Source organism: Physella acuta, unplaced genomic scaffold (assembly GCF_028476545.2).
Source record: "Physella acuta isolate Inbredline_101_S28 unplaced genomic scaffold, ASM2847654v3 ptg000115l, whole genome shotgun sequence".
Lineage (NCBI taxonomy): Eukaryota > Metazoa > Mollusca > Gastropoda > Physidae > Physella > Physella acuta.
In genome coordinates this window covers 157,539-184,552 of record NW_026731635.1, presented here as the reverse complement: position 1 = coordinate 184,552, position 27,014 = coordinate 157,539, and the positions used below count along the sequence as shown (strand labels likewise).

At 36.3% G+C, this 27,014-nt stretch overlaps 3 protein-coding genes across 4 annotated transcripts; 2 read left to right on the top strand and 1 right to left on the bottom strand.

Moving 5' to 3' along the window:
* The first annotated feature begins 414 nt into the window (after positions 1-414).
* LOC131934648 (pre-mRNA-splicing factor ISY1 homolog) lies at positions 415-7,274 on the top strand. The gene is made up of 11 exons (XM_059290718.1): positions 415-535; positions 2,989-3,011; positions 3,325-3,376; positions 3,772-3,880; positions 4,050-4,162; positions 4,422-4,483; positions 4,680-4,735; positions 4,856-4,978; positions 5,068-5,180; positions 5,528-5,650; positions 6,820-7,274. The coding sequence occupies exons 1-11, from the start codon at positions 533-535 to the stop codon at positions 6,925-6,927; spliced, it is 885 nt and encodes a 294-aa protein (XP_059146701.1). The 5' UTR covers positions 415-532; the 3' UTR covers positions 6,928-7,274.
* A 331-nt stretch (positions 7,275-7,605) lies between these two features.
* LOC131934667 (exportin-T) lies at positions 7,606-22,318 on the bottom strand. 2 transcript variants are annotated; one of them, XM_059290748.1, is made up of 28 exons: positions 22,253-22,318; positions 19,877-19,951; positions 19,645-19,730; positions 18,950-19,006; positions 18,697-18,766; positions 18,264-18,482; positions 17,922-18,005; positions 17,451-17,717; positions 17,215-17,294; positions 16,765-16,960; positions 16,585-16,647; positions 16,255-16,326; positions 15,861-15,989; positions 15,067-15,135; positions 14,791-14,910; positions 14,577-14,671; positions 14,195-14,375; positions 13,831-13,973; positions 13,546-13,702; positions 12,333-12,461; positions 11,976-12,162; positions 11,522-11,589; positions 11,379-11,427; positions 11,173-11,288; positions 10,894-10,941; positions 10,552-10,623; positions 10,158-10,211; positions 7,606-9,857 (listed from the first exon to the last, which is right to left on the bottom strand). In XM_059290748.1, exons 2-28 carry the CDS (start codon positions 19,943-19,945, stop codon positions 9,831-9,833), a joined length of 2,907 nt encoding a protein of 968 aa, XP_059146731.1. In that variant the 5' UTR covers positions 19,946-19,951; positions 22,253-22,318; the 3' UTR covers positions 7,606-9,830. The 2 variants fall into 2 exon arrangements, with proteins under 2 accessions (XP_059146731.1, XP_059146732.1); XM_059290749.1 differs by having other exon boundaries at positions 14,195-14,360.
* Positions 22,319-24,368: 2,050 nt separating this feature from the next.
* Positions 24,369-27,014, top strand: LOC131934679 (caveolin-3-like). Its single transcript, XM_059290763.1, has 3 exons — positions 24,369-24,699; positions 25,417-25,494; positions 26,405-27,014. The coding sequence occupies exons 1-3, from the start codon at positions 24,580-24,582 to the stop codon at positions 26,669-26,671; spliced, it is 465 nt and encodes a 154-aa protein (XP_059146746.1). The 5' UTR covers positions 24,369-24,579; the 3' UTR covers positions 26,672-27,014.

The following is a 27,014-nucleotide window of genomic DNA, read 5'->3' as shown; positions in this document are numbered from 1 at the left end:
TATATTTTCTATATAAATTATATACATTTCATTTCGTTCGGGGGGCGGGGCGGTAGAATTTTTTCGGGACGGGGGGCCAAGCCCCCCCCCCCCCCGAAGAGATGCCTGGAAGAAACTCTGGTAGGGGGGTGGCACCGTTGGTGCCGCTGCGGATGGCACCAGACCTATTGCCGCCACTTGTGTAACATATTCCAATCCAGTAGAGCTTTAAACCCAACCCCCTTGTCATTGTTAATGTTTGTGTAAGGTCTAATTAGTTAAAGTGGTTAGGCCTACGTAGAAGCATACCAAAGTAGTTAAGTCTTAGTATGTACGTAATTCTTAGTTGCCAATTTCACGGTTTGTTAAAAATTATTAGTTTGGGTCTTTTTTTACAGAACACCGCACTTTGCAGTAAATTCTAAAACTCTATCAGGAAAATCAACCGGAAACATCGTTTTGTTTACGAACACACTTTCGTTTTACTTTACTTATTGACTTTTTGTTCAAATAAAACTTCATTTGAATCTGGTTTACTCTTTGCTCTTAAAATATGGTTAGTAAAATTTAAACTTTAATTCTTAATACTTAATAATATTATTAAAAGTATCAGTTTAGGAAAAAAAGGTAGATTAGTTCAACATTACTTTAGTCTTGCTGCCTTGCTGATGGGTGTGGGGAAATTGCGAGACGCGAAAAGCGAAATGGCGAGGCGGGAAAATGCGAGAAGGTAATGCGAGACATACCTGCGGAATTAAGGGTAAATAGCGAGACACTTTTTGCGAAAAAAGTTTTTTTTCTTTTTTTGTCCATCTTTATTTATTTAAATTATTTTTGTTTTTGTTTTAAAATAAACAAGCATTTAACCATACCCTTTAACACGAGTGTTGTATGTTGTTATTTTTTATCTAGATACTAAGAAGATAGATCTATATCTAGATCTATCTATTTAAAAATCCTAACATCGTTGCTGTGCTACTGTCATCGCCCGCTCTTGTTAGCGAGAGGAAAATCCCGTCTCAGTCGGCATTAATTTAAAAATCTAGCCCGCTCATGTTTATACAAACATGAGCTGTGTCATTGTGAATTGGTATAATCTTGTCAGCAGGAGAGATATTTTGCAACATCTATTTATGGATTTTTGTACTTGCAAAAAGTGTAAAAGTATAAACAATTCTAAAAAGTGCAATTTATTTTTTTATTAAGTAATTTTAACTACAAACAAAATTTACAAACAAAATCTTCTGAAACAGTCCTCAAACACACATCGTGACCCATTTATACATTTTTCTTTTGCTACTTCTTCCAATCCACATTCACAACATTTCACATTCTCATCACAGTTGACCTCCTCGTTCATCCCACAAACAACACTGGCACCCATGTTCTCATCATCATCATCCGCACGCTCAACATCTGTTTTCCGTTTTTTATAATTTGGATTTTTTATCATTTCTGTAATTTTGGCACAACCGTGATATAAAATCTAATATAAATTAGTGTAAAGGAACATTGGAAGAGAAAACACACAGTAGTAGTTCTTACCTCCAGAATAGTTGTATCCAAATGATGTAGGCATTTCCTTGTGCTTAGATTTATATGGTAAAAAAGCTAGAAAAAAATCGTAGGCGGCGGCTATAATACAAAATTTCTATGCAACAATAGAAAATATGTTTGCGGTGGCAGCAGATCCGGGCACGGCGATCTTCAAAGACGGTAAATCAGGCGGCCTCGGCGTTCCACACAAAAGAAAGAAGTTGATCTATCGTCGTCGGTATTTCCGTCGGTTTCGAACAAGGTGGTATTCTAAGTCGACACAAAAGATGGGGGGAGCTGACAAATCATCAGTATGTCTAGCGACGGAAAAATCGGAAGTTTTAACAATGTAAACGAAACGTCTTTGAAGTCTGGACCAAATACCACTGAAAATCGGGTGCGGTAAATTTTTCGCAGAAATCTTCGCATTTCAACACCACCCAGCGTAAGTATCGGCTTGTGGTAAAATGCGAGACAAAAAGTCACGTGACCTACCGTTTTCGCGCCCTTCTCGCATTTTCCCGCCTCGCCATTTCGCTTTTCGCGTCTCGCAATTTCCCCACACCCCTTGCTGATCACTCAGGCTCAGGGACTCAATCAGAGGTAATCTATCGTTTTGGGTACGTAAAATCGCCCGCGGCTATTAATGTACGAAAACGTTACCTCAATGTCAAGGCTGTAATAGAAGTATATTGTGATATGCTTGTGTCAAATATTATAGATAAATGAATAATAAACCTAAATCAATGGCTAAATATGTCAATATAGGCCAGAAATTAACTTTAAACACCAGTGTCTGCAAGCAAGATTTGCTATATAAACAGCGGCCATTTGTAAAATAGAGTGACTTCCGCTTGAATCTTGCGCTATAAGTCTATAAAAATAAAACTTTAACAAGATGGCTGCTATAGTAAATGAGCATGGTTGCATCTGTTGGAAACATCGCTGGTGTTCATCTATTACTGAAAAGTTTTAATTCAACTGTTTAAAAACAGGTACATAAATGAAACAAGGAAACATTTTTGTATTTTTCAAAACATAAATCCTCCTCAAAATGTTAAATAATTATTAAAATGTAAGGAGTCACCTGTTTTTCACATTACAAGTCGCGGGCGATTTTACGTACCCAAAACGATAGATTACCCAATCAGAAATCTCTGAGTTTTTCAGTTTCTGATTAAAAGTCACTTTTTTCTCCAGGGGGGGGGGGGGAGGAAGGGGGGGGGGGGAACGAATAAAATTTGCGGGGTGCGGACACTGTTAAAAGTATATATTTTCTATATAAATACCATTTCGTTCGGTGGGGAGGGGGAATGCCAACGAGAAGCCTTGTAAAAGCACTGCTGAAAGTCCTAGCGATCTGACTAGAATCTAGATCTATTTCTACCTATCGGTTTAATGTTTTAGTGCTATTTACTATTTTTGTCTACAGTCAACTAATTCTATTTATTCTATGTATTTTATTTTATATAGGCGAGAAACAGTGAAAAGGCCATGTAAGTTTTTTCATTAATATTTTGTATCTCTTATACTTATAGTTAATAGTTTAATAGTAGGCTTAGGGCCTATTTATTTTATTTTCAAGTTTGTTTCAAAATGCCTAAGCTCTGAAGTTTACTCAGATCTTATAAGTACCTGACATTGGTTGGGGGGGAAAGTTTGTAGAGGCCAACAGATTGTTTCAGCAATCCTCATTGAGCAATAGCAACACTTTTAAAAATGTTTTATCATTGTGATAATACATGAGCCTTTTATTTTGAAATGTTTAAAATAATTTTACCTGTACCATCTTAAATTTTTGATGTTTAGGACAACATTGGCCAGATGGAGAGCTTCCCAGGTTGGAGGTATCAAAGAAAAGGTGAGTCTAGTACAAGCTGTATTAAAATGATAACCTTTAGTATTAGTCTTACATAACAGTCAACTGAATTATTAATTTGTAAACAATAGCACAAGATTTAGTTGAGATTTTGATTTTGGAGTAACGTTTGAAATTGTTTTCTTGATAGCCAGGTACTCTAACTTCAAAAAATTTGTATTTATGGACATTTGTATTTATTTTATGGACATCAATGTCAATAGCGCAGATTAAGTAGAGTATTTCTGAGCCTTTGACTTTGTTACTGGTTTTTTCTAGATGACAATTTATAAGAAGTTTTAACAAGCAGAATCCTTTGTCTGTGCAAGTGATTTTAAATTGAGGTGTATAACTTTGCCTGCATGTTATTTTAAAATTAAGATGTATAATTTATTCAGGACCGAAGACCATACCTGGCATCTGACTGTGACAATCTCCAAGAATCTGAAAAATGGCGACGACAAATTATTGGTGAAATTTCCAGAAAAGTGGCGCAGATTCAGAATGGTAATTCTGGTTGTTTCAATAAATTTCTTTCTGTTTCAGAAAATTTTATTTTCATCCTGTTTTGTTTAGAGTTATATCAAGATAAAATTGTATTTAATATTTTTTAAATATTTACATGCTTTAATTGTAATAGCTCAACTTTTTCAAAGTTTCTTTTATTTATTTTTAGCCGGTTTAGGTGAGTTCAAGCTGCGTGATTTAAATGACGAAATCAACAAACTCTTGAGAGAAAAAGGTCATTGGGAGGACAGAATTCTGGAACTGGGAGGGCCAGACTATAGGGTTTGTGTTGTTCTTTAAATATTGACTATCAATTGTGTGTAGTTTTGTGTGTGTTCTGCTTTAAACATTGACTATCTGACTAGGGTGTGTGTTGTTTGTCAAATATTGACTACCAGACTGTAGGGTTTGTGTGTTCTTTAAATATGGAATATCAGACTTAGTGTCTTTTTCATTAAATATTGACTGACACTACTGACAGAGGCAATAATTCAGATAACGCACACTTTTTAACACATTTTATTTCAATTTTTTTTTTCAGAAAATTGGTCCTAAGATGCTGGACAGTGATGGTAAAGAAGTCCCTGGGAACAAGGGCTATAAGTAAGTATTAAAAATAATATCTGTTTACTTCTTCTAAGATATATATGGTATCTCCTATTAAACATTTACAGCTATTATTAGTTATTGAAAAAATCCATTATGCCAAAGTCTAATGAAAAAAACTGGTGTATTTTAACTAGTTTATTTGATAATGAACCAGAATTTTAACTGAGATTCAATGATTTTTTTCTTTTAGATATTTTGGTGCTGCCAAAGACTTACCGGGAGTCAGAGAATTATTTGAACAAGAGCGTAAGAAGATTGTTGTTTAATGACTAGATTTGCTCACTGTTTTATATGTAAATATGTATAAGTACATGGCCGTCCAGGTTCTGTTTACCTATAGTATATTGTTTACTTGTCTTAATTCAGCACCTGCACCACCTCGCAAGACTAGAGCTGAGCTGATGAAATACATAGACGCTGATTATTATGGCCTTAGAGATGAAGATGATGGTATAATTGTACCACTTGAAATAGAAGCAGAGAAAAAAGGTAAAATTGTCACATTTTTACGGTTGACTTGAAAGATCCAGGTTTTTTAAATGATGAAAGTATTTCATCTGATCTTTAATTCATTACAGCAATCAGAGCTAAGGTGAAAGAATGGAAGGAGAAGAAAAGTCGTGTGAAGACAGGTGAGATCACAGAGGAGGAAGCCCACGGAAAAGAGGAGGAGTTGTTTTCCTCTGCAGATGTAAGTAAAAGCATTCCATTCCTCTCTGGGGAAATATATGCTGTATGTGTTGGGGGTGCAAAAGTTTCCATCATAAATTAAAATTTTTGTCAAGCATTAAATGTGCTATTAAATCGTGTCTCATTAATTATATAAAAAACTAATTAGTTTTAAAAGATATTTCATGCAATCACAGCAATGGTCTAAACAATGTAAATTAAACATATTTACAAAATACGTTATTTTTGTATATTTTTATATGTTATAGATTTAAAAAAGCTTTTCTGATGTTTTAAAAATGCCTTAGATTGATTACGAGGTACAGAAAATACAAGTGTCATTAGTTATTTAATTGTGTAATGTTGCAGTTGGCAGAAAATTTTGAAGATGATGTTGCTAGTGAGACTCAGACTAGCTCCACTACAGATGTCACCATTCATGAGCTGGAGAAACACTTCATTGCTCACGTTCCAGTCCCGTCTCAAAAAGAGGTACGTTAGCCATTTGTGTATTCTTTTGTTGGAATCTGTATCTTTTCATACCATTTATAGGGGACGACATGGTTGCTAACTTCTTAAGTCCAGAGTTCAGATGAGGCCCGCTAGCTCTAGACAACAACTCATCTAGTAGAGAAAATTCTGGAATCAAACAACTGCTGCCTGTAGTTGTCCTTGGGTGGACATGGAAGCAAATCCAGAAAGAAAAGCAGGCAGAAGTCAGAGTAAAACCCCCCTTATGGTGCAAACAATGTTTGCACATAATACATAATTGTGTAGGAGGATATCCCCTTCAATAATGCACTTAACTCATTTGCTACTAATTTAAAAGAATGCGACATAACCCCCTCGATGCAAAAAGCGCTTCTATACTATTTACACTTACTCAATGTAGTTCAAGAATGCGCAAGATTTTTTTCCTTAACAAACGGAAGTTTCTAACATTTTTGTTATTATTTTATACTAATTTTACTAAGTCGAGTTTTGGACAAATTTTTACACTTTCGTATAAATGGTCGCTTTGACATTATGGTAGTTTTCAATTTGTTTTAAAGAATCAGATTGTTAAATAGATTCTATATTATGTTAGATATTTAAGCTATGAAAATTAACAATGAGAACCTATAGTAAAATCACAATTTTTAAAATATTCGAAATGATACTGAGGCGCTCCATAGTGGACTCAGACCACATGGTTGCATCACAAAATTCACTCTAAACAATAAATACTATTAGAAAAGAAATATTAAATTATACATTTTCTTTGAGATTATACATTTCTTTATTTAATAATTATATTTTTTACCTTTTTAATAATTAAATAAATATAAATAATAGAATTATTTTTAAAACAATTTTAAAGAAAAGTTGTTGGAGGTTACCTCCCTTGGCTTCAGGACTGGGGAAAGGTTTTGAGATATGCTTGAGTAGCAATGAGTTCAGAATGAAGAAGATGCATGTTATATTGTTACAGAAATCTTATATGTGTGCATGATAAGTGCACTGTATTGTGAAATAGAAAAATAAATATCTAAAAATATTTTTTATATCTCTGGGATATAAGTATAAGGGTTTTGTAGTTGTACTCTAACTGATGCTGAATAAATGGATTGTATTATTTTATTAGCACCATTTAACTTGTGAACTTTAAATTTGTTGTGCAGATTGAAGAAGCTTTGATACACAGAAAGAAAATGGAACTAATGCAGAGATATGCGTCGGACAGTCTGCAAGGAGAGGAAGAGGAAGCCAGAGAAATGGTGGGGGTCTGACAGGAACAAGAAATTGTAAATGATTGGGCTCAGAAATTTTAGTTTTGTTCATGACTGGACATTGAAAGTTTTAGTTGGATGACTGAGGTCTGAAAGTTTTAGTTGGATGACTGGATATTGAAAGTTTTAGTTGGATGACTGGGGTCTGAAGGTTTAGTTGGATGACTGGATATTGAAAGTGTTGATGGCTGGGCTATGAAAGTCTTGTTTTGTAGTTGACTTAACTTCTACTAGTGAAACTGGTTTTGTACATGATGAAAGTTTTGTTACAAGAATTTTTTATTATGTAAATAGGCAGCTGTGTATTTGATGTAATTTCTTCCATGTATAATATTAAATGTTATGACCAATGTAAAATGTTTTTGTTGATTTTATCCAAATTGCCAGATTATGTTTTCTATATTCCCTCAAAATGTAAAATCTAAGAAAGTTTTCTATAAGCTTTTGTAAATTTCTTCAGCAAGCAGTTTCTTGGCTTCTAAAACTTTGTATCATAATTAAAGAAAATGCTAATTTAAAGGATTGTAAAAAATTTAAGATATATTTTCAATGCTACACAAGAATCAGTATCCCTCAACTTCCGTAGCTAATTCTGCCCAATAGTTAAAATTTATTTTTTTGCTCAAATCACACATTTCTAAAACATATAATTAAAGAAAAAACTCAATACATTTGAACTGAGACATGGGACATAACTTTTTATTCCACTTTGATTATGACAAAATTATTGCAATATTAAGTAGCAAACAGAGCTGAAAGATTGTTGCCTCAATCTGTGAATTAACAATGGAAACTTGCCTACAATCATCTCTTGTGAGGAGGTCTTGAGCAACAAAAAATAAATATTGCATTATCATGTTGTCTCACACATTTAAGACAAAATACCTGTGTGTTCAATGGTACCAGGACCATACTGACAGCACATCTTATAAAAGGTAGCCCTTCAGTTGTTTACCTTGCTAATCTGGCCCATAATGCCCTTGTCATTCACCTGCATATCTGGGCCATTCAGCACTTATGTCATTCACCCAACAAATATGGCCATGTTGCCCTACTGTCATTCACCTAGCATATTTAGCACTTATTCACCAGCATATCTGGGCCATATTGCACTTGTATCATTCACCATGGAAATATGGGCCATGTAGCACATATGTCATTCACATCAGCAAAAATAGGTCATGTTGTCGTACTGTCATTCACATCAGCAACTCTGGAAAACCCACACCCAGTAGCTTGAGTATTTAAACACTATAAGATGCTATTTATCATTTTTAAAATAACTTTCTTTTTATCATATTAACAACTTGTTAAAAACTGTTCACGGGTAACAAAATACAATTGTTTTACTTCAAACAATTTTGATAAAATAATTCTGTTCTGTACATTTAAAAAGAGGGAAAATAGCTTTTTAGTCATAATTAGAAACAATGTGTAAACAAATCTACCCTAGACTCTTGAGTAGACCAGCACTCCAACTGAATGCTGCATTTAAAAACATGGAAGAATTCTGAGATAAAAGTATTCATTAAAAATAGAAATTAGGGGTATGTGACTGATGAAAAAGCACAAACAAAATTTCTGACTACTAGTAAAAAAAAATGTAATAAAATATAACTAAGTCCTTTTAACCAGATTTGATGAATTGTCACGAGTTATCTTAGCCCTCAACATAACTGGGCTAACTTCTGAGACTAAAATTTTTCCTTCATCTTATAAAAACATAAGAATTTCATTTTCTTAATCAATTTTTTTTTGCAATGCATGTCTGATGAATAAACTAAACCAGCAGTTTCAAAACTTTTGTGACTGCATCTCCCATGAAAAACTAAAACCTTCTTATCCAAATGCTTCTAGTTATTAGTACAAACCATAAGGGGTCATCCATTTTTGACGTCCACACAGAGGGGGGTCCGAAAAAAAAAGATGGACTTTTAAAAGGGAATTAAGTGGATTTCGGGGGACAGGGGGTCAAAAAAAATTTTAACATTATGCACGTCATAAATGGATGACCCCTAACCTGGGTCTAAATTTCAAAGGAATCAACCACCCATAATCAATCTATTTTGAAACTAAATAAAGGAAATATCAAAATTTAACAATGGTATAGCAAATTCTTTGAAGGCAAGTGTAATTACCTATTCTAGGCATTATGTTATTAGTTGTAAAACTATTTGCCAAAGTCAGTTTGGAAACTGCCGCTGTAGATAGATAAAAAATTACACCAGAAATCATTCAAACATATTTATAGTTCACACATAACCAAGCTAGTAAGTATAGTCACAAATCATACGAACATCACCAAGCCAGTAAATGTAGTCACACATCATACACACATCACAAGCCAGAATGTAGTGACACAACATACATACATCATACACAGATCACCAAGCCAGTAAATGTAGTCACACATCATACACACATCACCAGCCAGAATGTAGTGACACAACATACATACATACATCATACACACATCACCAAGCCAGTAAATGTGACACAACATACATCATACACACATCACCAAGCCGTGAATGTAGTCACACAACATACATCACCAAGCCAGTAAATGTAGTTACACATCATCAAGCCAGTAAATGTAGACATACAACATACATCATACACATCACCAAGCTAGTAAATGTAGTCACACATCATACATCATACACAGATCACCAAGTCAGAAAACACAATGACAAAACGTATCATATGAACATAGCTGAGCTCATGAATCACACCACAGAATGTTATCACTAGTTAGAATAACAAAGAGACAACTTGTAAAATTTAAATAACATTGTTTAAAGCAAGAATCAAATGTACACCTAGTGAATAGAGATTGAATTATGTACATGTGTGTGGTTCTAGAACAAATTCACTGACTCTACATCTACATTTTCCTAAGGTCACGATTTGGCTTGCAAGAAAAATTTCTGAAATTAAATCAAAACATACTATTATTAGCATAAAAATTTAAACAGAAACAGGTAGGAGTTCAATTTATTTTTAGAGCAAGCTATATAAACTATATTTGTAATAAATCTTAATTTTTAATATCGAGTATGTAATTATAAACTTTTCATGCAAAAGAAATCAGCTGAAATTTTGATCAGATAAGTAAGCCTATTGCTCTAGAAACATCTTTTATTTGATAGCAAAAAAAAACAACCTTTCTAAATTTAAAAATTTTAATGTTAAAACGTCAGTTAAAATTTGATGTAAGCATGTTTTACCTTTAACCATGACCTGAAAGTTTTGATGTCTGTCTGTAAGTTTGCTATGTACACCTGAAGAAATAAGGATAAGTAAGTTTCTAGGTTTGCTACGTACAAAAGATGATATAGACATAATCAAGTTGCAGGTTGTACATTTATTTACAGCTAAGGCACAACAATTGGACAGTGTTGTCAAATGGTAGCATGTTAGACTGATAACCCAAAAATCTTGAGTTTAGATCCTTATCTTAGGTGGGCAGTTGGGCATAGTGCTGACCCATTATCCCTTCTTATGCTGAAGTAATTGAAACAGGTGAACTCTACTTCATCTGCCCACTGGACCATAAGGTTTGAAGGGTACTTTATTTCAATTACTTGGGGTATGACATTTAAGACTTGATAAGATACTCACCACACCATTTTCCTGACTAATTCCCTTAGATGGGAAAAAATCTGATTTAAGAAACTCCAAGAACTCTTGACCCTGAAATGAAAAGATTGAATTTTTAGTTTAATTATCAAGCAACATCAAGTTTTACAATTACTTTTTGAATATTTATAAACTTATGAGATAGTAAATTATAATAAGTTGCAGGTCTGCCTTGATAGATTCCGCATAATTTTTGCTTGTCTCATTATTATTCACACTATGTCAAACGCTTAATTAATGACCTAATAAAAACTTTTAATATGCAATTAGTACAGGAAGTTGTTACAACAAAAATACATCGCGCATTATTAGAATGTGGCTTACCCGTTTCTGTAAAATCTCTTGCATGCAAGATGCACATTCACCCAAGACCTAGTAATGCAAAAATTCTCGTTAGTTTTAAACCACCAAAACATCCAATTTTTTTATAATAAAAGTTTTACAAAATTATTTTAAATTCAATAACTTTTTTGTAACATAATAGTTTTAAGAAAAAAAATTTAAATTCATTTAATGCACTTAAAAAATAAAAAAATTATTGTAGATCATACTATTCCGTTGCATTTTTTTTAATACATTAGTAAACAAAATAACAAAATATACCAGAGTTGTCTGTCCATCAGCAAGATCAAAGGTTGGCTTCATGGGTGCCAAAAAACAAGCAGGCACAATCTGTTTGTAAATAAACTCAGAAAACCCAGGTAAGGTATCGTTAGCACCTGAAAAAAATATTTAAATTTTTCATTAAAATGTGTTTGTTTCTTAAAGTTTTAAAATTCTGATGTGATTTGCAAGATGAGTAAGCTTACCCCAAATTTCAACCAGCTTCTTCAATGTAGAAAAACAACATTTCTGGCTCTGTATAATAGAAAACCACAAGTTAAACATGCTGTTTTATAAACTGTGAATGTATTCTGTCAAATCAACAAATGTAATTACTTTCTTTATTTACCTGAGGATCAGGCAGCTCCACTGCCCCATGGATAAGTGACATGAGCACCTGAGTCAAGTTGGGTAGTTCTGTGACAAGAAATGGATCAAAAAATAAAACATCATATATGGACTAGTGCTGTGAACATGTCACTCAATTCATTTAAGTAGAAAACTGATTTCTAATATTTTTTCTAACTTGTTTCTCATTTTATTTCTAAAAAGCAACTAGTTTTTGCTTGCTAATAGCTTAAGTGACAAATGATAAACAAATTTAACCTGTTTATTCATATTGGAAGTAAACACTATTTTATTTCAATTTTTTTCTCCTAATAATCACCTAGCTAGTCTGCTTTATAATAGCTTAAGTGGCAAATGATGAAAAAAAATTGTCTTGCTAAAGAAAAACTTAAGAATAAATGAGAAGTCGATTAAATATATAACAGAGCAGATGCTATAAACAAACAAGTATCCACCTTGTGCCTTCAACACATCCACACAGTTGCACACAATGGTGGACAGAAACAAGAAGTAGCCTCTCTGTAGAAGCTTCTTTTCCTCCGCTGAACAGTGGTCATTGTGGTCAGATGGGGCACTTAAAACTTGGTAAATTGTCATTACCAAAGGCATAAAAACTTGAGTGAGGAAGGGTGATATGTTGGCCTGAAAAATGGTGTACAATATTGCATTTATAATGATCAGATTGTTGGTCATTTCATTTTATAAAGGTGAATTTTAAAGTAGCTGTTTCAACCTCTTTTTCAAACAACAAACCATTTTTAAAAAAACATTTTTTGTTTAAAAAAGTAGTGCTAAATTGAGGTAATACATACCCCAAACTTCATAATAATCTGGTTAACAAGAGGCAAGAAGTCGTAGAGCTCCCTAGCATCTGGCTGTTTCAGCAATCTTTCCATGGCCTCAGGTAGGAAGGGCATGATTTCCTCTTCTAAACACACAACCTGGTTGGTTTTTAAATTAAGTTTTTATTTACATATTTCAGATTGTCTTAGCTCATGACTGTAGGAGAAACAACTAGAGAAGCATTTAATTTTTTAATTGCTGACAGTTTCTTGCAACACCCACACACCACCAACACTCCACTATCATCCACACACACCATCCACATTAATAGTACACACCATTCTATGTAAATACTGTAGTGAGGCCCTTTGGTTGGTGACTTCAAGCAACACCTACACCCCACCAACCACCCGCACCAATCATCATTTCCCATTTGTGTCCAATGCACATGGGGCAGATGAAGTAGAGTTTATCTGCTTCAGAGACATCAGAATATGAAGGGATAGCGTGGTCAGCACTATGTCCAGCCGCTTTAGTTTCCCTAACGTGAGTTAAGTACCCATCAGAGCTGGGTGGACTCAGGGATGTTACTTATTTGAACCCGGATTCAAACTCGAGACTCTCGGGATTGCAGTCTAGCTCTCTACTGCTAGGCCACGCCGTCCCCCCCCCCCCCCACACACACACACAAATAGTACACACCATTCTATGTAAATACTGGCGCACGCCCTGCTGTAGTGAGGCCCTTTGATTGGTGACTTCAAGCAACACCTACACCCCACCACCACCCACACCAATCATCATCATTTCCCATTTGTGCTCAAGACACATGGGGCAGAAGAAGTAGAGTTCATCTGCTTCAGAAACCTCAGAAGATGAAGCACTATGCCCAGCCACCTCAGTTTCCCTAATGTGAGTTAGGTACCCATCAGAGCTGGATAGACTCAAAGAAATTCCACTTATTTGAACCAAGATTAAAACCAAGGTTCCCCCTAAGGTGGAAAAGCTAGTGTACAAAGTGTATTTTGCTGTGTTCTAAACATCTTAGACAAGGATATATTTATTTTACAAAATGACTGTGCGGCAGCTCAAAACTACTGTGTGGCCGCGCAGCTTAGAAGAAACAATGATTCAAACTCGTGACTCTCGGGTTAGCAGTTTAGCTCTCTACCGCTAGGCCATGCCGTTGCCCCCCCCCCACCCCCCCCCCCCCCACCAATAATAGTAAATAATAGTACACACCATTCTATGTAAATACTGGCGCACGCCCTGCTGTAGTGAGGCCCTTTGGTTGGTGACTTCAAGAGCAGCAAGGAAAATTGACAAGAGCTCTGTAAATGCTGACACACAACCACATTGCTTCATTGTTTGCTGTCCAGAAAAACCTTTACTCGCACGACTGAAACAAACATTTAAGACATTGAGAAATATATAATATGTCTTTAAAATAGGCCAACTTATCTTAAACAATAAATCAACCATCACAATTAAAGTGCAAAATAGTCAAGGCAGTAATTGTAAGCTCACCTGGCCAATGCAATAGCATTATGGATGCAATCAGCGTAAGCTTGTTGACGCTTCTCATCTGGTTCTTTTGTAAGTCTAGTCAGCATCACATTAAATTTGGTAGCTATAGGCATCAAAAGCTGCTTCAGCAAAATCTGTTTTTTCTGAAATTCAAATCAACAAATAAAATTTATCAAAAGCCATAAAACCTGTATTTTTTCCTGAAATTTAAAGTCTAACAAAGATGAAGTATAAAAACGTTGAAGAAGGATATAATATAAAAACAAAAATTGTGAAGTGTTTGAAGAGATATCAGATGGGATTTTGATGTAGACATGTAAGCTGAATTTATTGAATAGAATGAATACAAACTGAGCTTTCTTACCTCTGGCTCCAAAGAGCTCGACACAATCAGAGTGCTGGCTGTCTCGTATATAAACAGCTGGTCACTGTCTGACAGGGAATGGCTGAGACCGTTGTCTGGGGAGTTGACTGTTAGCAGGTCTTGCATTTGTTCCAACACCCCCTCCAGGTAAGGGGTCAGGTGGGTCCTGGGGCAGGAGAGACTATCATTAGAGGAGACATAAAGAGTGTTAGCATCAAGTCTGTACATGGTTTCAACTACTTCACTCACATCAGCTATTCAACAACAAACTATAGTAAATGGTGGGTAACTGTTTAAATTCTATAATGATGCAACAAAAGCAGCTACTATAGTAATTGTTGGGTAATTGTTAAATTCTATAATGATGCAACAAATATCTTACTTGGTACTTTTAACAAATCTCAAAAACAAGTAGGCGACTCGACTGCGGACTTTAGAGGAACCATTACGCAATCCTCTTTCATCCAGAAAAGCCATCTAAACATTATTCCATGAAAACAGACATTAGTGACATGATGGCACATTCTACAACCATTAAAATTCAAAAATAGAAACACAAGTGTTAGACTTATGACTATTTGAAAATGTTAACACACCAATACGTCAGGAATATGCTGAGGTTCACAGACGAAGAAACGATCATAACGAACAACCGTTTCAAAGAACTGCAGCAACACAGCAATATGGCCCTGTCTGCTGACTTGACTAGTTATCAGCTGCAGAAAAAGTTTAAAAAAGTAAGTTTTTACATAACAAGAAACCAAGGAAATACCTTAAGATTGAAATATTTTATACTCTTGATCAAATAAACTTTTTAATTGCTTTCAGTATTGAAATAAATATAGAAGCACAAAAGTGGATGACCAACTTACAACTCTCATCATGCCCTGTAGAGCTGAAGCCTTGTCTGGGTTTCCACTGAAATGCTGGCCATGTGATGCCTGATGGTAAAATAATACATGTCCCAATCAGCATAGTGACATAGTCAATCAAACTTGTAACATATTGGTTGTGGGTCAAAATAAAAATGTCAGTTAAACAAAGACTTGAAACAAAAAAAATAAAAATGTAAGTTAAACAAAGACTTGAAACAAAAAAAAAAATTGTTAATTAAAAAAAAGACTTAAAACAAAAAACAAGTTAATTAAAAAAGTCTAGTGACATTTGTGCGCAATTTCCTTATGTTATCTAAAAATAGCTCTGACGTATAATGGTGGGGTGCGTTCAAGCTAGAAGAACAATCGGTTTGTAGGTGTTTATGTAATTTTAAAATTTGTGACCGAACGAGAGGATATTTTTGAAAACTTTCTTCGGCAATATTGTTCTAAATTATGACAGGAATAGATTGGTACATGTTTCAAGTCGCTAAGTGGTCTGGTTGCCGAGATATGGGCCAAAAACTGATTTTTTTCGAGGTTTTTTGGCTTTTCCGGGAAATGCATGAAAGAAACCCGGAATTTTTATGGCCTATGCTCATTCTCGTAACTTGTTTAACATAATTGCTTTTGGAACTAGTCATCGATATTGCTTCGTTGAGGAGGAGATACGACTTAAAGCCCAGACACACATTCATCCATACATTCATCCATCCATCCATTCCCAGAAATGACGAGTTAATAAACGCAATTCTCCAGAATGGAAATTGCGCTAAAAACTAGATGCTTACAGGGATGGCCTCTCCCAGGCTGTACATGAGTGTGATGGCCACTTCCACATCTCTGAAGTCTAGAGACTCCCATCTGGGCAGTGTTTGACATACCAGCTCATGGATCTTTACCAAGATCATCTGGGGATCCTGTACAAATACAATCAATGAGATACAGTACAGTCATGGGGTATAGTACAATCAGGAAGTACAGTACATTCAGGGTACAAAACAATCAGGGGGACAGTACAATAAGGGGGGACAGTACAATAAGGGGGTACAGTACAGTTATAGTATGTGTTTATTCAGGCAACTATTTACAAAATCATTTACTTATCTTACAGTCTACAAATGGACTGATAAAAAATTGTTAACACAGGTTAACAGGACTACCAAGCAAAAGATTTTTACATACCAAGCTAGCAATGTTGTTAAAAATGACTCGAATTTGTTTTCTGAACTCCTGAAACTCCGCCTCCTCCTCTCCCTGTGGATGGGAAATTCAGTTATTAAAGCATCAGTTACAAAAATAAGTCTATTTTTAACTTTCGTCTTTCTGACAAATTATCAGGCTAGATAAAAAAAAATATCATGATTTACATTTGATAACGTTGTAAAGTAATTCATTTAAAAAATAACTTGACTAATGGAATTTTATTTTCAAAATTAAAAAAAATGAGAATATTTTACTAGATATAAGTACAACAATAAACCCAACTATGAAAGAAAAATTTTGCTGTAATACCTCTTTCTCAAACTGGTATCCCTCATCATACTTTAGCTTCTTGATGATGGTAAAAAGCAAACCCTAAACATAGAAATAAAATAAAAGTTAAATTTAGAGGAATATTCTATTGCAAGCAAGGGATGCAACTTGAAAACATTTAATAAGTCTTGGTGTGGAAATGTTGACATTTCACTGTACCTCCATATTTTTCTTCTGACTGGCATTCATTGATGGCAAGGTCTTCAGCATGGCAATATACTCTGTAGCAAATTCAATGACAGCACTTGAGACATCATCATCCTCATCCCCCAGAAACCTCAGCATGTAAGGTAGCTTTGATTCCAGAGCTGCTAATGTTGTCTCAGAGTTTTTACAGACACCATTTTTAGACAACCTGTTAAATAATATTTAGGTGCTTGATCAGGATAAATATTATTAGTGAATGAATGATAAATTACGTTCAATGAAAATAGAATTAACTATTAGGAAAAATGTTTGTAATTTTTTATAAAAATTATTTGCCATGAGTTTACGCAAAACTACATAAAAACAAATAATAGAACATATGAGAGTGAGGTAAATATCTCAAAGCCTATTGGAGAATCCTTTACATTAGCCTGTTAAAATGTCTTAAGCTGAAATACTTACTTTTGCCAACTAGCAATGAGACCAAGACCAATGCCATTTATAAGCTTGGACAGTTTGCATAAAAATTCACTGTCATCACACTGAGAAAACAAAAAAGTTTAGCCTTAAAAGTGTACAAAACAAACAAAAAAATCAAATTAAGAATAGCTGAAATATGTGCTACTTACTAGTTTTTAAATTTGTATTAATGCTACGACAAAAAATAATTAAGGACAGGTGAATTATGTGTTAGAAACCTCATTTTTAAAGATGCCAGCTGACTCCAAGACAGACATGAAAGACTCAGTCAGGGCTGTCTTGGCCACTGGCTCCATGCCTTTGCTGATGATCTCATGGATACAATCACAAGAAGCTTCTCTCACAGGCTCCAGGGTTAAAAACTTCAGCAAAAGTGTAACCATCCTATCATTTGCAAAGAATCCAATGTCCATCCAGGAGACATAACGGCCAACAACTTCCAGACACATACAAACAAGTTCAGGTTTAGAGGCCTCGTACGAAGTCTAGAGGAGGGACAAAATATAGGTTTTAAAATAATGTTTCTATTCTTGGTATAAGTTTATTTTTTAAAGCAGGGCTCTGAATATTAAAACAATGGAGGAAAACAACTTAGAAAGTATTTTTTTTATGTTATGAGAAGTAGATAATACTAAATGTTTCTCAAGACAGGATACTAAGATTGCTAGACTAGAAAATGATCAGCTCACCATAATTTGGTACCAAGAATCTGCCAGTGCATTCACACACCTCTCCCTCATGGCGTCTTTGATCAGATTATTTCTTTGAGCTTCCTACAAAACATAAATTAATTCCTCTTAATCAACACATTATTATTTATTTGAACTTCCTACAAATAAAATATGCATTGCTTTCTTTTTTTTTTGACATGTTATAATCTCTTTAAGTACAATGATTTCTTTTAATCAACACATTATTATTTCTTTGAGCTTCCTACATAATGTATATTATTGCTTTAAACATATTAGCACAAAACCTTTCCACTAACTCATACATTGAAGGATCCCATGTTAAGGCACTAATGAACCAACCTGTGTGGTGTGAGCAATGTCTCTGTCAACCACTTCAGCATCAACGGCCATGAGAACCCTCAAGTACATGTCCACAGCTAGAGGACCACGGGCTAGAGTTGAGAGCATGTCTGAGAAAAATGTGGTCCACCTATGTTGGAAGTCTGTGACAAACACTAGCGAGATCAGCTGGGCCAGTTTGTTCCTGATGAAGTGTTTGCTGCCAGATGCTGCGTTGGACTAGAGAAGAGAAAAATCAAATTCTAGCATTTTGCAAATAGTTCAGAAATAAATTCATGGTCTCAAATTAATAATTAATTTATAGTACTTGGGTAAAAAAAATTTTTTATCGAAGCAGACCAGACGTTTATGTTATGCAGAATACACAACTAAATTAAATCTTTACAGTAAAAAATTTTGATGAAATAAAAGTCATTTCTATCCAAAAACAAACCTCCATCTCCAAGCATGTTTGTATGAAAGATTTCATAAAATCAATGTTCCCCGCACTTGTTTGCTGATATCTAAACAAAAAAAATTTGCTTTACAAATAGAATTGTTGATCCTTGAAAAATATATAGTTTTAACAAAAAATTATGTTCTAATTCTACAGAGGATTTGGATTTAAAGAGAAAAGACAATATTTGAATGTAAGTGCAAAAGAAAAACCATTCAATAATATAAATATGTAAAGAATAATAGCCTACCGCGATTTTACAAAATGTTCACAAACTTGAAGACAGAAAAACTTGACATGATCGTTCCTAAAAAAAAATTAAAAAATATTCTTTGAATATGAGTAATCAACATTTTATCTACACATGTAAAAAACAATGGGATCAGCACAACAGAGCTGATTACATCATGATACTGTAAGTTTTGACAGCCTGGTAAAGTATTCATATCTTTCCAGTGAAATAATTTAAGTACAGTGAAGTTCTCCTTCAAACCAGAAGTTTTTATGGCAGATGAAGTAGAGTTCACATTTCTCTGTTCTCAACATGTGAAAGGGTAGTGTGGTAAGCAATCTACGCAGACATTTCTTCTTTATTTGAGTCAGCTACCCAGACAGTGGGTGGACTCATTGATGAATAATTGACTCAAGCCAGTCATCAGAACTTGAGGCTGTCAACTATCCCTGGCACTAATGAACTCATTGATTAAAGTCCCTAAATTTAGTTTTGTCTCCAGAGCAGGATATCAAATGCAAAAAACTTTTAGATTATCTTCAACATTTTAGCTCTAGACTAGCAGTCTCATTTTTTCCAGTTAAACCAATACACACAAGTGGCCGCCCCATTTGATGAATGAACTTCACCAATCACAAAAACTACTGTAACATTTAACCTGTCAATAAAACCAATGAGAAACTGTAATGTCTGTCAATGAAACCAACACATACTGGTAATAGGTTCCACTTGTAAATGCTTGAGCACAAACTTTCCAACCTTCTTCAGATTGTTTCAGCTGCTCAACACATTGCACTGCCTAAGAGAGAAATGAACAGTCAGTACATGGATCAAAATTCACACCAGGTATTGCCTACAGCTAATACGACAAGCTAACCCAATGCTGCCTACAGCTAATACAACAAGCTAAACCAATGCTGCCTACAGCTAATATAACAAACTTACCCTGTTCTGTGAGTCAGCATCTGGAGCCATAGCCAGAGCTGCTAGACCTTGTAATGCCATTTCATCCATGTTTACCTTAGAATAGAAGAGACAAGTGATTAAAAACAGAAATATGTAACATTTTCTTATGGAAACATTGGTGGACAGTCATCTCAAGTTTAACACCAGCACAATGTGTTAATGTCAAAGTGTCTATCTATTATAAAAAAAAAACTGTATGTACCAAGGACTTAAACTTAAATAAAAATGTATTAAATTATTACCCCCTAGGCTTAAATAATAAATAATAAATTTAGGCCTATAGGTAGGCCCCTAATTATGAGTTTTGTTATCTAAGTCTGGACCTACTAGTAACTAGATAAAAAAAAACTAGATCCAAGGCTATAATTTTTTTGGGTCTTGGTAAAATGTAGGAAAACACACAAGATGAGTTTAAAAAGTACTAGTGACATGACACTTGTCCAGCATTTTCCCCCATTGGATTAGTAAGCTTTATGGGGGTAAAATGCACTGATATCTGCGAAAATTTTACAGCAGCCAAAAGTCCAATGTACTGATGATTTACAAAAACTTTGATGCAGACTTTAAGTTTAATATGAAACAAAAGAAATGTCTTCTTCTTAATTGTGTCTTGCTACTTTAATGTAGATCTAGATCTCTACCCATAATATTACTCACTGCAGGTAAGTCTCGCATTTTCTTACCACATTTTACCGCCTCGTCATTCCCTTTTTGCATCTCGCAATTTAGTCCTAGATTTAGCACTATTTTTAGTTCACCAAGTCACTAGATGGAGTAGGTGCCTAGATTTTTTTACTAAGAACTAGAGATCTAAGTCAATCTAAGTCTATGTGGTAGGGCTGTAGTGTCAGTGAGTGTAGTGTGTAGGGTAGGGGGCTACTCATACTCTACTGACATTGACATTGACAACCACTGTATACTGTATTCTATTAGTTTTATAGTAAATTTATAGATCTAGAGTAAAGTTCCACGCGCGGTTAAAACACCGGTGCGGCCATCGCCTGTTTATCGCTTCGTACAATATTTGTTTTGATGTTTTATACGAAACTACCGATATCTGCTGTAAACCTGTCCATTTCTAAATATATCCAGGTCAAATTCTTTTGTTTTTCTCCTTCTGGAAGTCGAGTTTTTAAATTTTAAAGTTTCGAGGTATGACGTCGTAGGCGATTCTAGTTCCCCATATGAAAAACACTAGGTCCCGGATGAGATGAATAAACCAACCTATCAAAGCTTTTTATAACTAGGTTAACTATAAATAGCTTCTACAATATGTGCGGGACACTATACATACGATAGATAAGGCTAATAAAGCAACCTGATAGGTGAATAGGGGTGGCCGCAGCTTGGGTGTCGATTTGGGTGGTTTCACCGCGCTGCGTAACCAACGACTTGAGCTAGACTAGCCTAGTTCTAGATGCTCTACATTTCAAGCTAAGCCTAGAATCTGTATAATTTCTATTTTTTTCTGCTATTTTAAATTATTTCGAGCATCTACTTCTTCTAAATCTAGTTTGTGTCTCTACATACAAGCATATCTAAGCAAATGTTACGTTAAGTCTTGTCAGTGGTTGTTACGTCCCTTTGTTATGATTATTATAGTTGCGTCCCTTGAGTCATCACTGGGTCAACTTTTAATGTCGTTAATTAATTTAATTAACATGTTTTTAATTTGGTTTTGAAATCTATTAATTAATAATACAATCAACAACACGTTTAAAAGTGTAAAATATTAATTTTATTTATTAAACTAGGATTAAAACGTATAAAACACGATCGTTACGCAGCCGGTTCAGATGGCCGCAGGGAAAAAAAAAGAGGGTAAAAAAATATCGCAAGTACTAAGTAGCACGTCATTAAAACATGAATATCTCAAATTCAATACGTAGGAATATAAAATGATTGATACATATTAAGAGTAGAAAGGCAGAGGAATAATATAGTACTTTGGGTTTGTTTCTGTGTGAAACGGTTATAAAATAGCGCCCGATGAAAATCGGGAATTTGGAATTTTCTGCTATGTGTGACCGCGCATGGAACTTTACTCTAGATCTACATATTTATTCTAGATCTAGATCGATCAGATTTTTAAACTAGATTAAAGTAGATGTAGAAATCTAGATCTAGATCTAGATCTAGATCTAATCTTACTAATCTAAGATAAGATTTCTAGATTACATCCACTCCACACTTCACTGGCGATTTCCAGACATCTGAAATCAATTTTCTTTTCATATGTTGTTAATTAGTTGTTATGCTGCTTAAAAGTTTGTCAAGACAAGTTTTAACACATTTTTGTAATGAATCATAGCAATTGTAATAAAATGTAAGCGCTCTGACTTCATTAGTACCTACTTAGCTTTTTAAATGTAACATTATATTCAGCCACGTTTCAATATTTGTAAACATAGCAAGTCGCCATTTTCAATAGTTGTAACATTAAAAACATGAACTTCCGACATAGGCTAAAGAAGGCTTGAATGAATAATGATTAGCCTACTCAAATAGGCTTCCAACTATTGTGCTCTCCCTTTTTTTTTTAATCTTGCCCATTTCATTTAGCATTACAGGGCTAAGTTAAAATTATTTGATATCGTTATAATAATACTGAGAAACATAGATCTACATCTATGTGACGCAAGATTCGGCAAGATAAATATTACGCAACTTCGTGAAATAGTATGATTATAAAAATAGGCCATTACATTAGATCTAGATTTATTTCTGGTACTGTACGAGGGATACCCAATAATGATCTGGAAAAATTAGCTAATAGATCTAGATCTAGATCTATACTATTTCTAATTTATTGTATTCGCAATCTGGTATTCCTACTCATATTAACAAAGAAAGTTAAAAACAATGTCTTTTAGGATTCCCTCTCTCATAAAAACAAAAAGAACCGACAGAAAAAAGGTGTCAAGCCTGATCAATTATCTAGTAATGTGAGATTTTCGCCATGACGCTTAACCACAAAATTACTTAGCCAACCGACAGCGAAGGGCGAAGTTTACAAATTTTTGTTTGTGTCAACCCCACCCTTTTACACACACACACACACGCACGCACGCACGCACACACACACACATATATACACACACACATCTATATATACACACACTCGGCAACTGTTGTAGGCCTAGATCATATCATGAGGAATTTAACATTGTCTGATCAGTGATAGTCTATATAGCAACCATGATTACTCATCGTGTGATATGTCGATTAGCAAATTCCCAGTACGGTGTTACCTTAGTCTCCTTTCGTTTGACGGTGCTGATTTAACTTTGATTAGTTAGATAGATAATACGTTGTTTGTTGTATAAAATTGGTGTCACCCTAGCCCCACTCTGTGTAATTGCTTTAAACTGCAATCTGTTAATAGTTACAATGGTTTTTTTTTATAGTTGGTTATTAATTAACCTGGATCCAAATCATCCAGCATTGTTTTCTATATAATCAGCACATTTATGTCATAGAGTCACGCCCCCTCCCTGTTGAGAATTGTCAATTTGTAAACTGATTAATAATTAATCGAAGTGGAGAAAAAAGCATTTCTTTTTCTAGTTTGATTTTTTTTTGCCTGGTGTCACCCCCTCACCTAACGGTTTAGGATTCATTACAACCCTCATCTCCCCCACCATTCGTACTCACACACCATTTATAGAATAAATTTCAAATAGCATTCAGCTTTAGCCATACCAATATAACAAAATATTAGTTTATTTAAGAACCATAAGTAAACGTTAAGTATATCAGTAAGTGAACGAGTAAGACAAAGATAGGTCGAACATACAAACACAGCAAAAGTCTGTCAGTACCAGTGTTTCTTCCAGGCATCTCCCCCCCCCCCCCCGAAGAAAGTCTACCGCCCCACTAAATGAAATGGAATTTATATAGAAAACATACTTTCAACAGTGTCCGCCACCCCCACCCCCACCCCCGAAAATATCAAGTGTCCCTCACACCTCCCCTTCCCCCCCCCCCCCTCCGAGAAAAGCTGGAAGAAACACTGGTCAGTACTAATGCAGACTTAAGTCTGTTGGAAGGCGTAGATGTACAACAAAAGTCTGCCAATACAAGTGTGTCTGTCGCTTGCGAACAAGAAAGCCACCCCCCACCCCCCCCCCCCCCCCCCCCCCACCAGCCTGTTGAGCGTGAGACAAAACTGCAGAACTTTGAAGACGATAACAGCGGGGTCCCACAGGTCACGTGGTACAATGATTAGAGCCAAGGTTAAGACGATTTTTCGAAAACTTACACCAGCTAGTCGAGACAAGTCGCGGGACTTATCTGTCTTCACAAGATGGCCGCCCCTGGACGGGACAGTATCAAGTTGTACGAATTTTGGGGGGGGGGGGGGAACTTATCTCTCTTCACAAGATGGCCGCCCCTGGGCGGGATAGTATCAAGTTGTACGAATTAGGGGGGGGGGGGGGCTTATCTGTCTTCCCAAGATGGCCGCCCCCGGGCGGGACAGTATCAAGTTGTACGAATTAGGAACACATCGTCACCATTGTGCCAGCAGCCGAGGCGTGTCTGTAATCTGGTGCAGTGTGGACCAGACGACTGTACGACTGCAGGAGATGGTGTGTTGAGTTGTAGATTCTAGACGCCTGGATACTCTGCACGTGCATACATTAGGCGAGTATTTGGATTAATTAATCAACACCTGTGGCGAGATGAACCCTGGAGAGGCGACAGTGCAGGTGAACCTGGGTCAGTCACGTGACGAACCCGGAGAGAAAGCACCCGCTGACGAGGCAAGTCGCGACCCGGAAATGGTCAACGCCCATGTCAAGGTCAGTGACGTCGTGGTGTATTTGTGACGTAATGGTGTCAGTGTGACGTCATTACGCGTGTGTGTGATGTCATGGAGTCAGCGAGACGTCATGGTATCCGTGTGGCGTCTCAAACAGAGTTTCTTCCTGGCATCTCTTCGGGGGGGGGGGGGACGGAGCCCCCCCCCCCCAAAAAAAGTCTACCGTCCCCCGAATGAAATGGAATTTATATAGAAATATATACTTTTAACAGTGTCCGCCCCCTCCCCCAAATTTTAGACCGCCCCTCCCCGAAAATTTCAAATTTCAAGTGCCCCCCCCCCCCCCCGGAGAAAAAAGTTTGGAAGAAACACTGGTCTCAAAGTCCTTGTGATGGTTCTTGTCAATTTGACGTTCTTTCGCCACTGTGACGTTACAGGGTCTGTGGAGACCGTGATGTTACGGTGTCTCAGTGACGTCACAATGTTAGTATTAACCCCCTTTTTTCCTGTTTATCGCGTTGTCGTAACTCTGGTTCACATGTGTAACTAATTTCTGTACTAGATAAATATTGCACCAGCACAAAGGAATGATGTTCTATTCATCTTGATGTATCACTAGTGTAGAAATTCCTGACACGATGATAGGGCTTTCAGTGAAAAGCTTTAGATTAAAACGTGTGTTTGTATTGCTAGTCGGTGTGAGTGGGTTTGGAACCCGAGCTTGTAGTAAACATGTTGATGTTGTATGTTCCTACAGGTGGCGTTTGAAGAGATCTTCGCAGAGCCACACCAGACAGTTTATTCTTTCGACTCGGTCTGGGCGCTCAGCATCTGTGTGAGTACCCAGCAGTATTTGGTTTGAGCTTAATTACAGATAAATGGTTATGTTATTAGATCCAGCCTATGCATTGGATGTTGTTGTTGTTGTTGATAGCACTTTGGGTGGTGGCGGGTTGAAGTGTGCTTGAGAAGGCCCCTTATTTTAATTAGCCGGTCCCTGGCTGATAATTCAGGGGTCCCTGGTTGATGATTAACCGAACTCCCCACAACCTCCTCCACATAGATCTACCTCCCTAAACCGTGCTCTACCTTACACACCCGTTAGCATTTCCCGCTAGTGCCCAAGACACATGGGGCAGATGAAGTAGAGTTCATCTCTTTCGCTGACCTCAGCATACAAGGGGGTAGCGTGGTGTGCATTATGCCCAGCCGCCCAGCGCTGGATGTACTCAAGTCAGACTTCAGCCCACGACCCGAACTCAGGATTTTAGGGTTAGCAGTCGAAGGTTCTACCATTCGACCACATCGTCACCTCTTTGATAGAAACAATTAGCATTTCGAAAAATCAATAAGTAAACTGAAAAAGTACAACAAAAACATGTTTTTTTTAATTTATTATGTACCCCCCCCCCCTTCCCAACCCCCCCCCCCCCCCCCATTCAGCACCTTGAATTGCATCTTGTGATAGATTTAAAAAAAAGTGTAAGCCACAAAAGTCAACGTATCTATTCAATCTTTCTAAATATCAGCATGTAACTTGAAGAACACAAACGTATTCTAAAGCAGTGTTTAATAACACTACACTAAATCATCCATGTCCCCACTGCGTTATAATAAAATGTGCATGTCTTATTAAATGATCACCAATAGACCATAATAATATAAACACTTTCCCTTTTCACCTGTTCCTGCGGTTCAAACCCAACAGTTTAGCTGATGAAATGACGTCACCTTTCTGTCCTCAGGTGTTCAACGGCACGAAGCTCTGGTCCTACAGGGTCCTAACCCTGGTCTGTGCCGTGCCCCTGGCCGTGTTCTGGGGCCTCCACTTCGGCCTGCTGTCCTGCTGTACCATCTGGTGCTGCCGCCCCTTGACCAAAGCCTGTGAGATTAACTTCAGCTGTCTGAAAGCTTTTCTCCAGATTATCCTCGACTCCATGTGGCGGCCAAGTTTCGAGGCGTTTGGTTACATTTTACACAATATAAGGGTTCGGCTTATCAAGGGGGAGTAATGGGGTTCGACTTATCAAGGGGGAGTAATAGGGTTCGGCTTATCAAGGGGGAGTAATAGGGTTCGGCTTATCAAGGGGGAGTAATAGGGTTCGGCTTATCAAGGGGGAGTAATAGGGTTCGGCTTATCAAGGGAAGGGGAGTAGAAGGGTTCGGTTTATCAAGGGGGAGTAGAGGGGTTCGGCTTATTAAGGGGGAGTAGAAGGGTTCGGTTTATCAAGGGGGAGTAGAAGGGTTCGGTTTATCAAGGGGGAGTAATAGGGTTCGGTTTATCAAGGGGGAGTAATAGGGTTCGGCTTATCAAGGGGGAGTAGAAGGGTTCGGCTTATCAAGGGGGAGTAATAG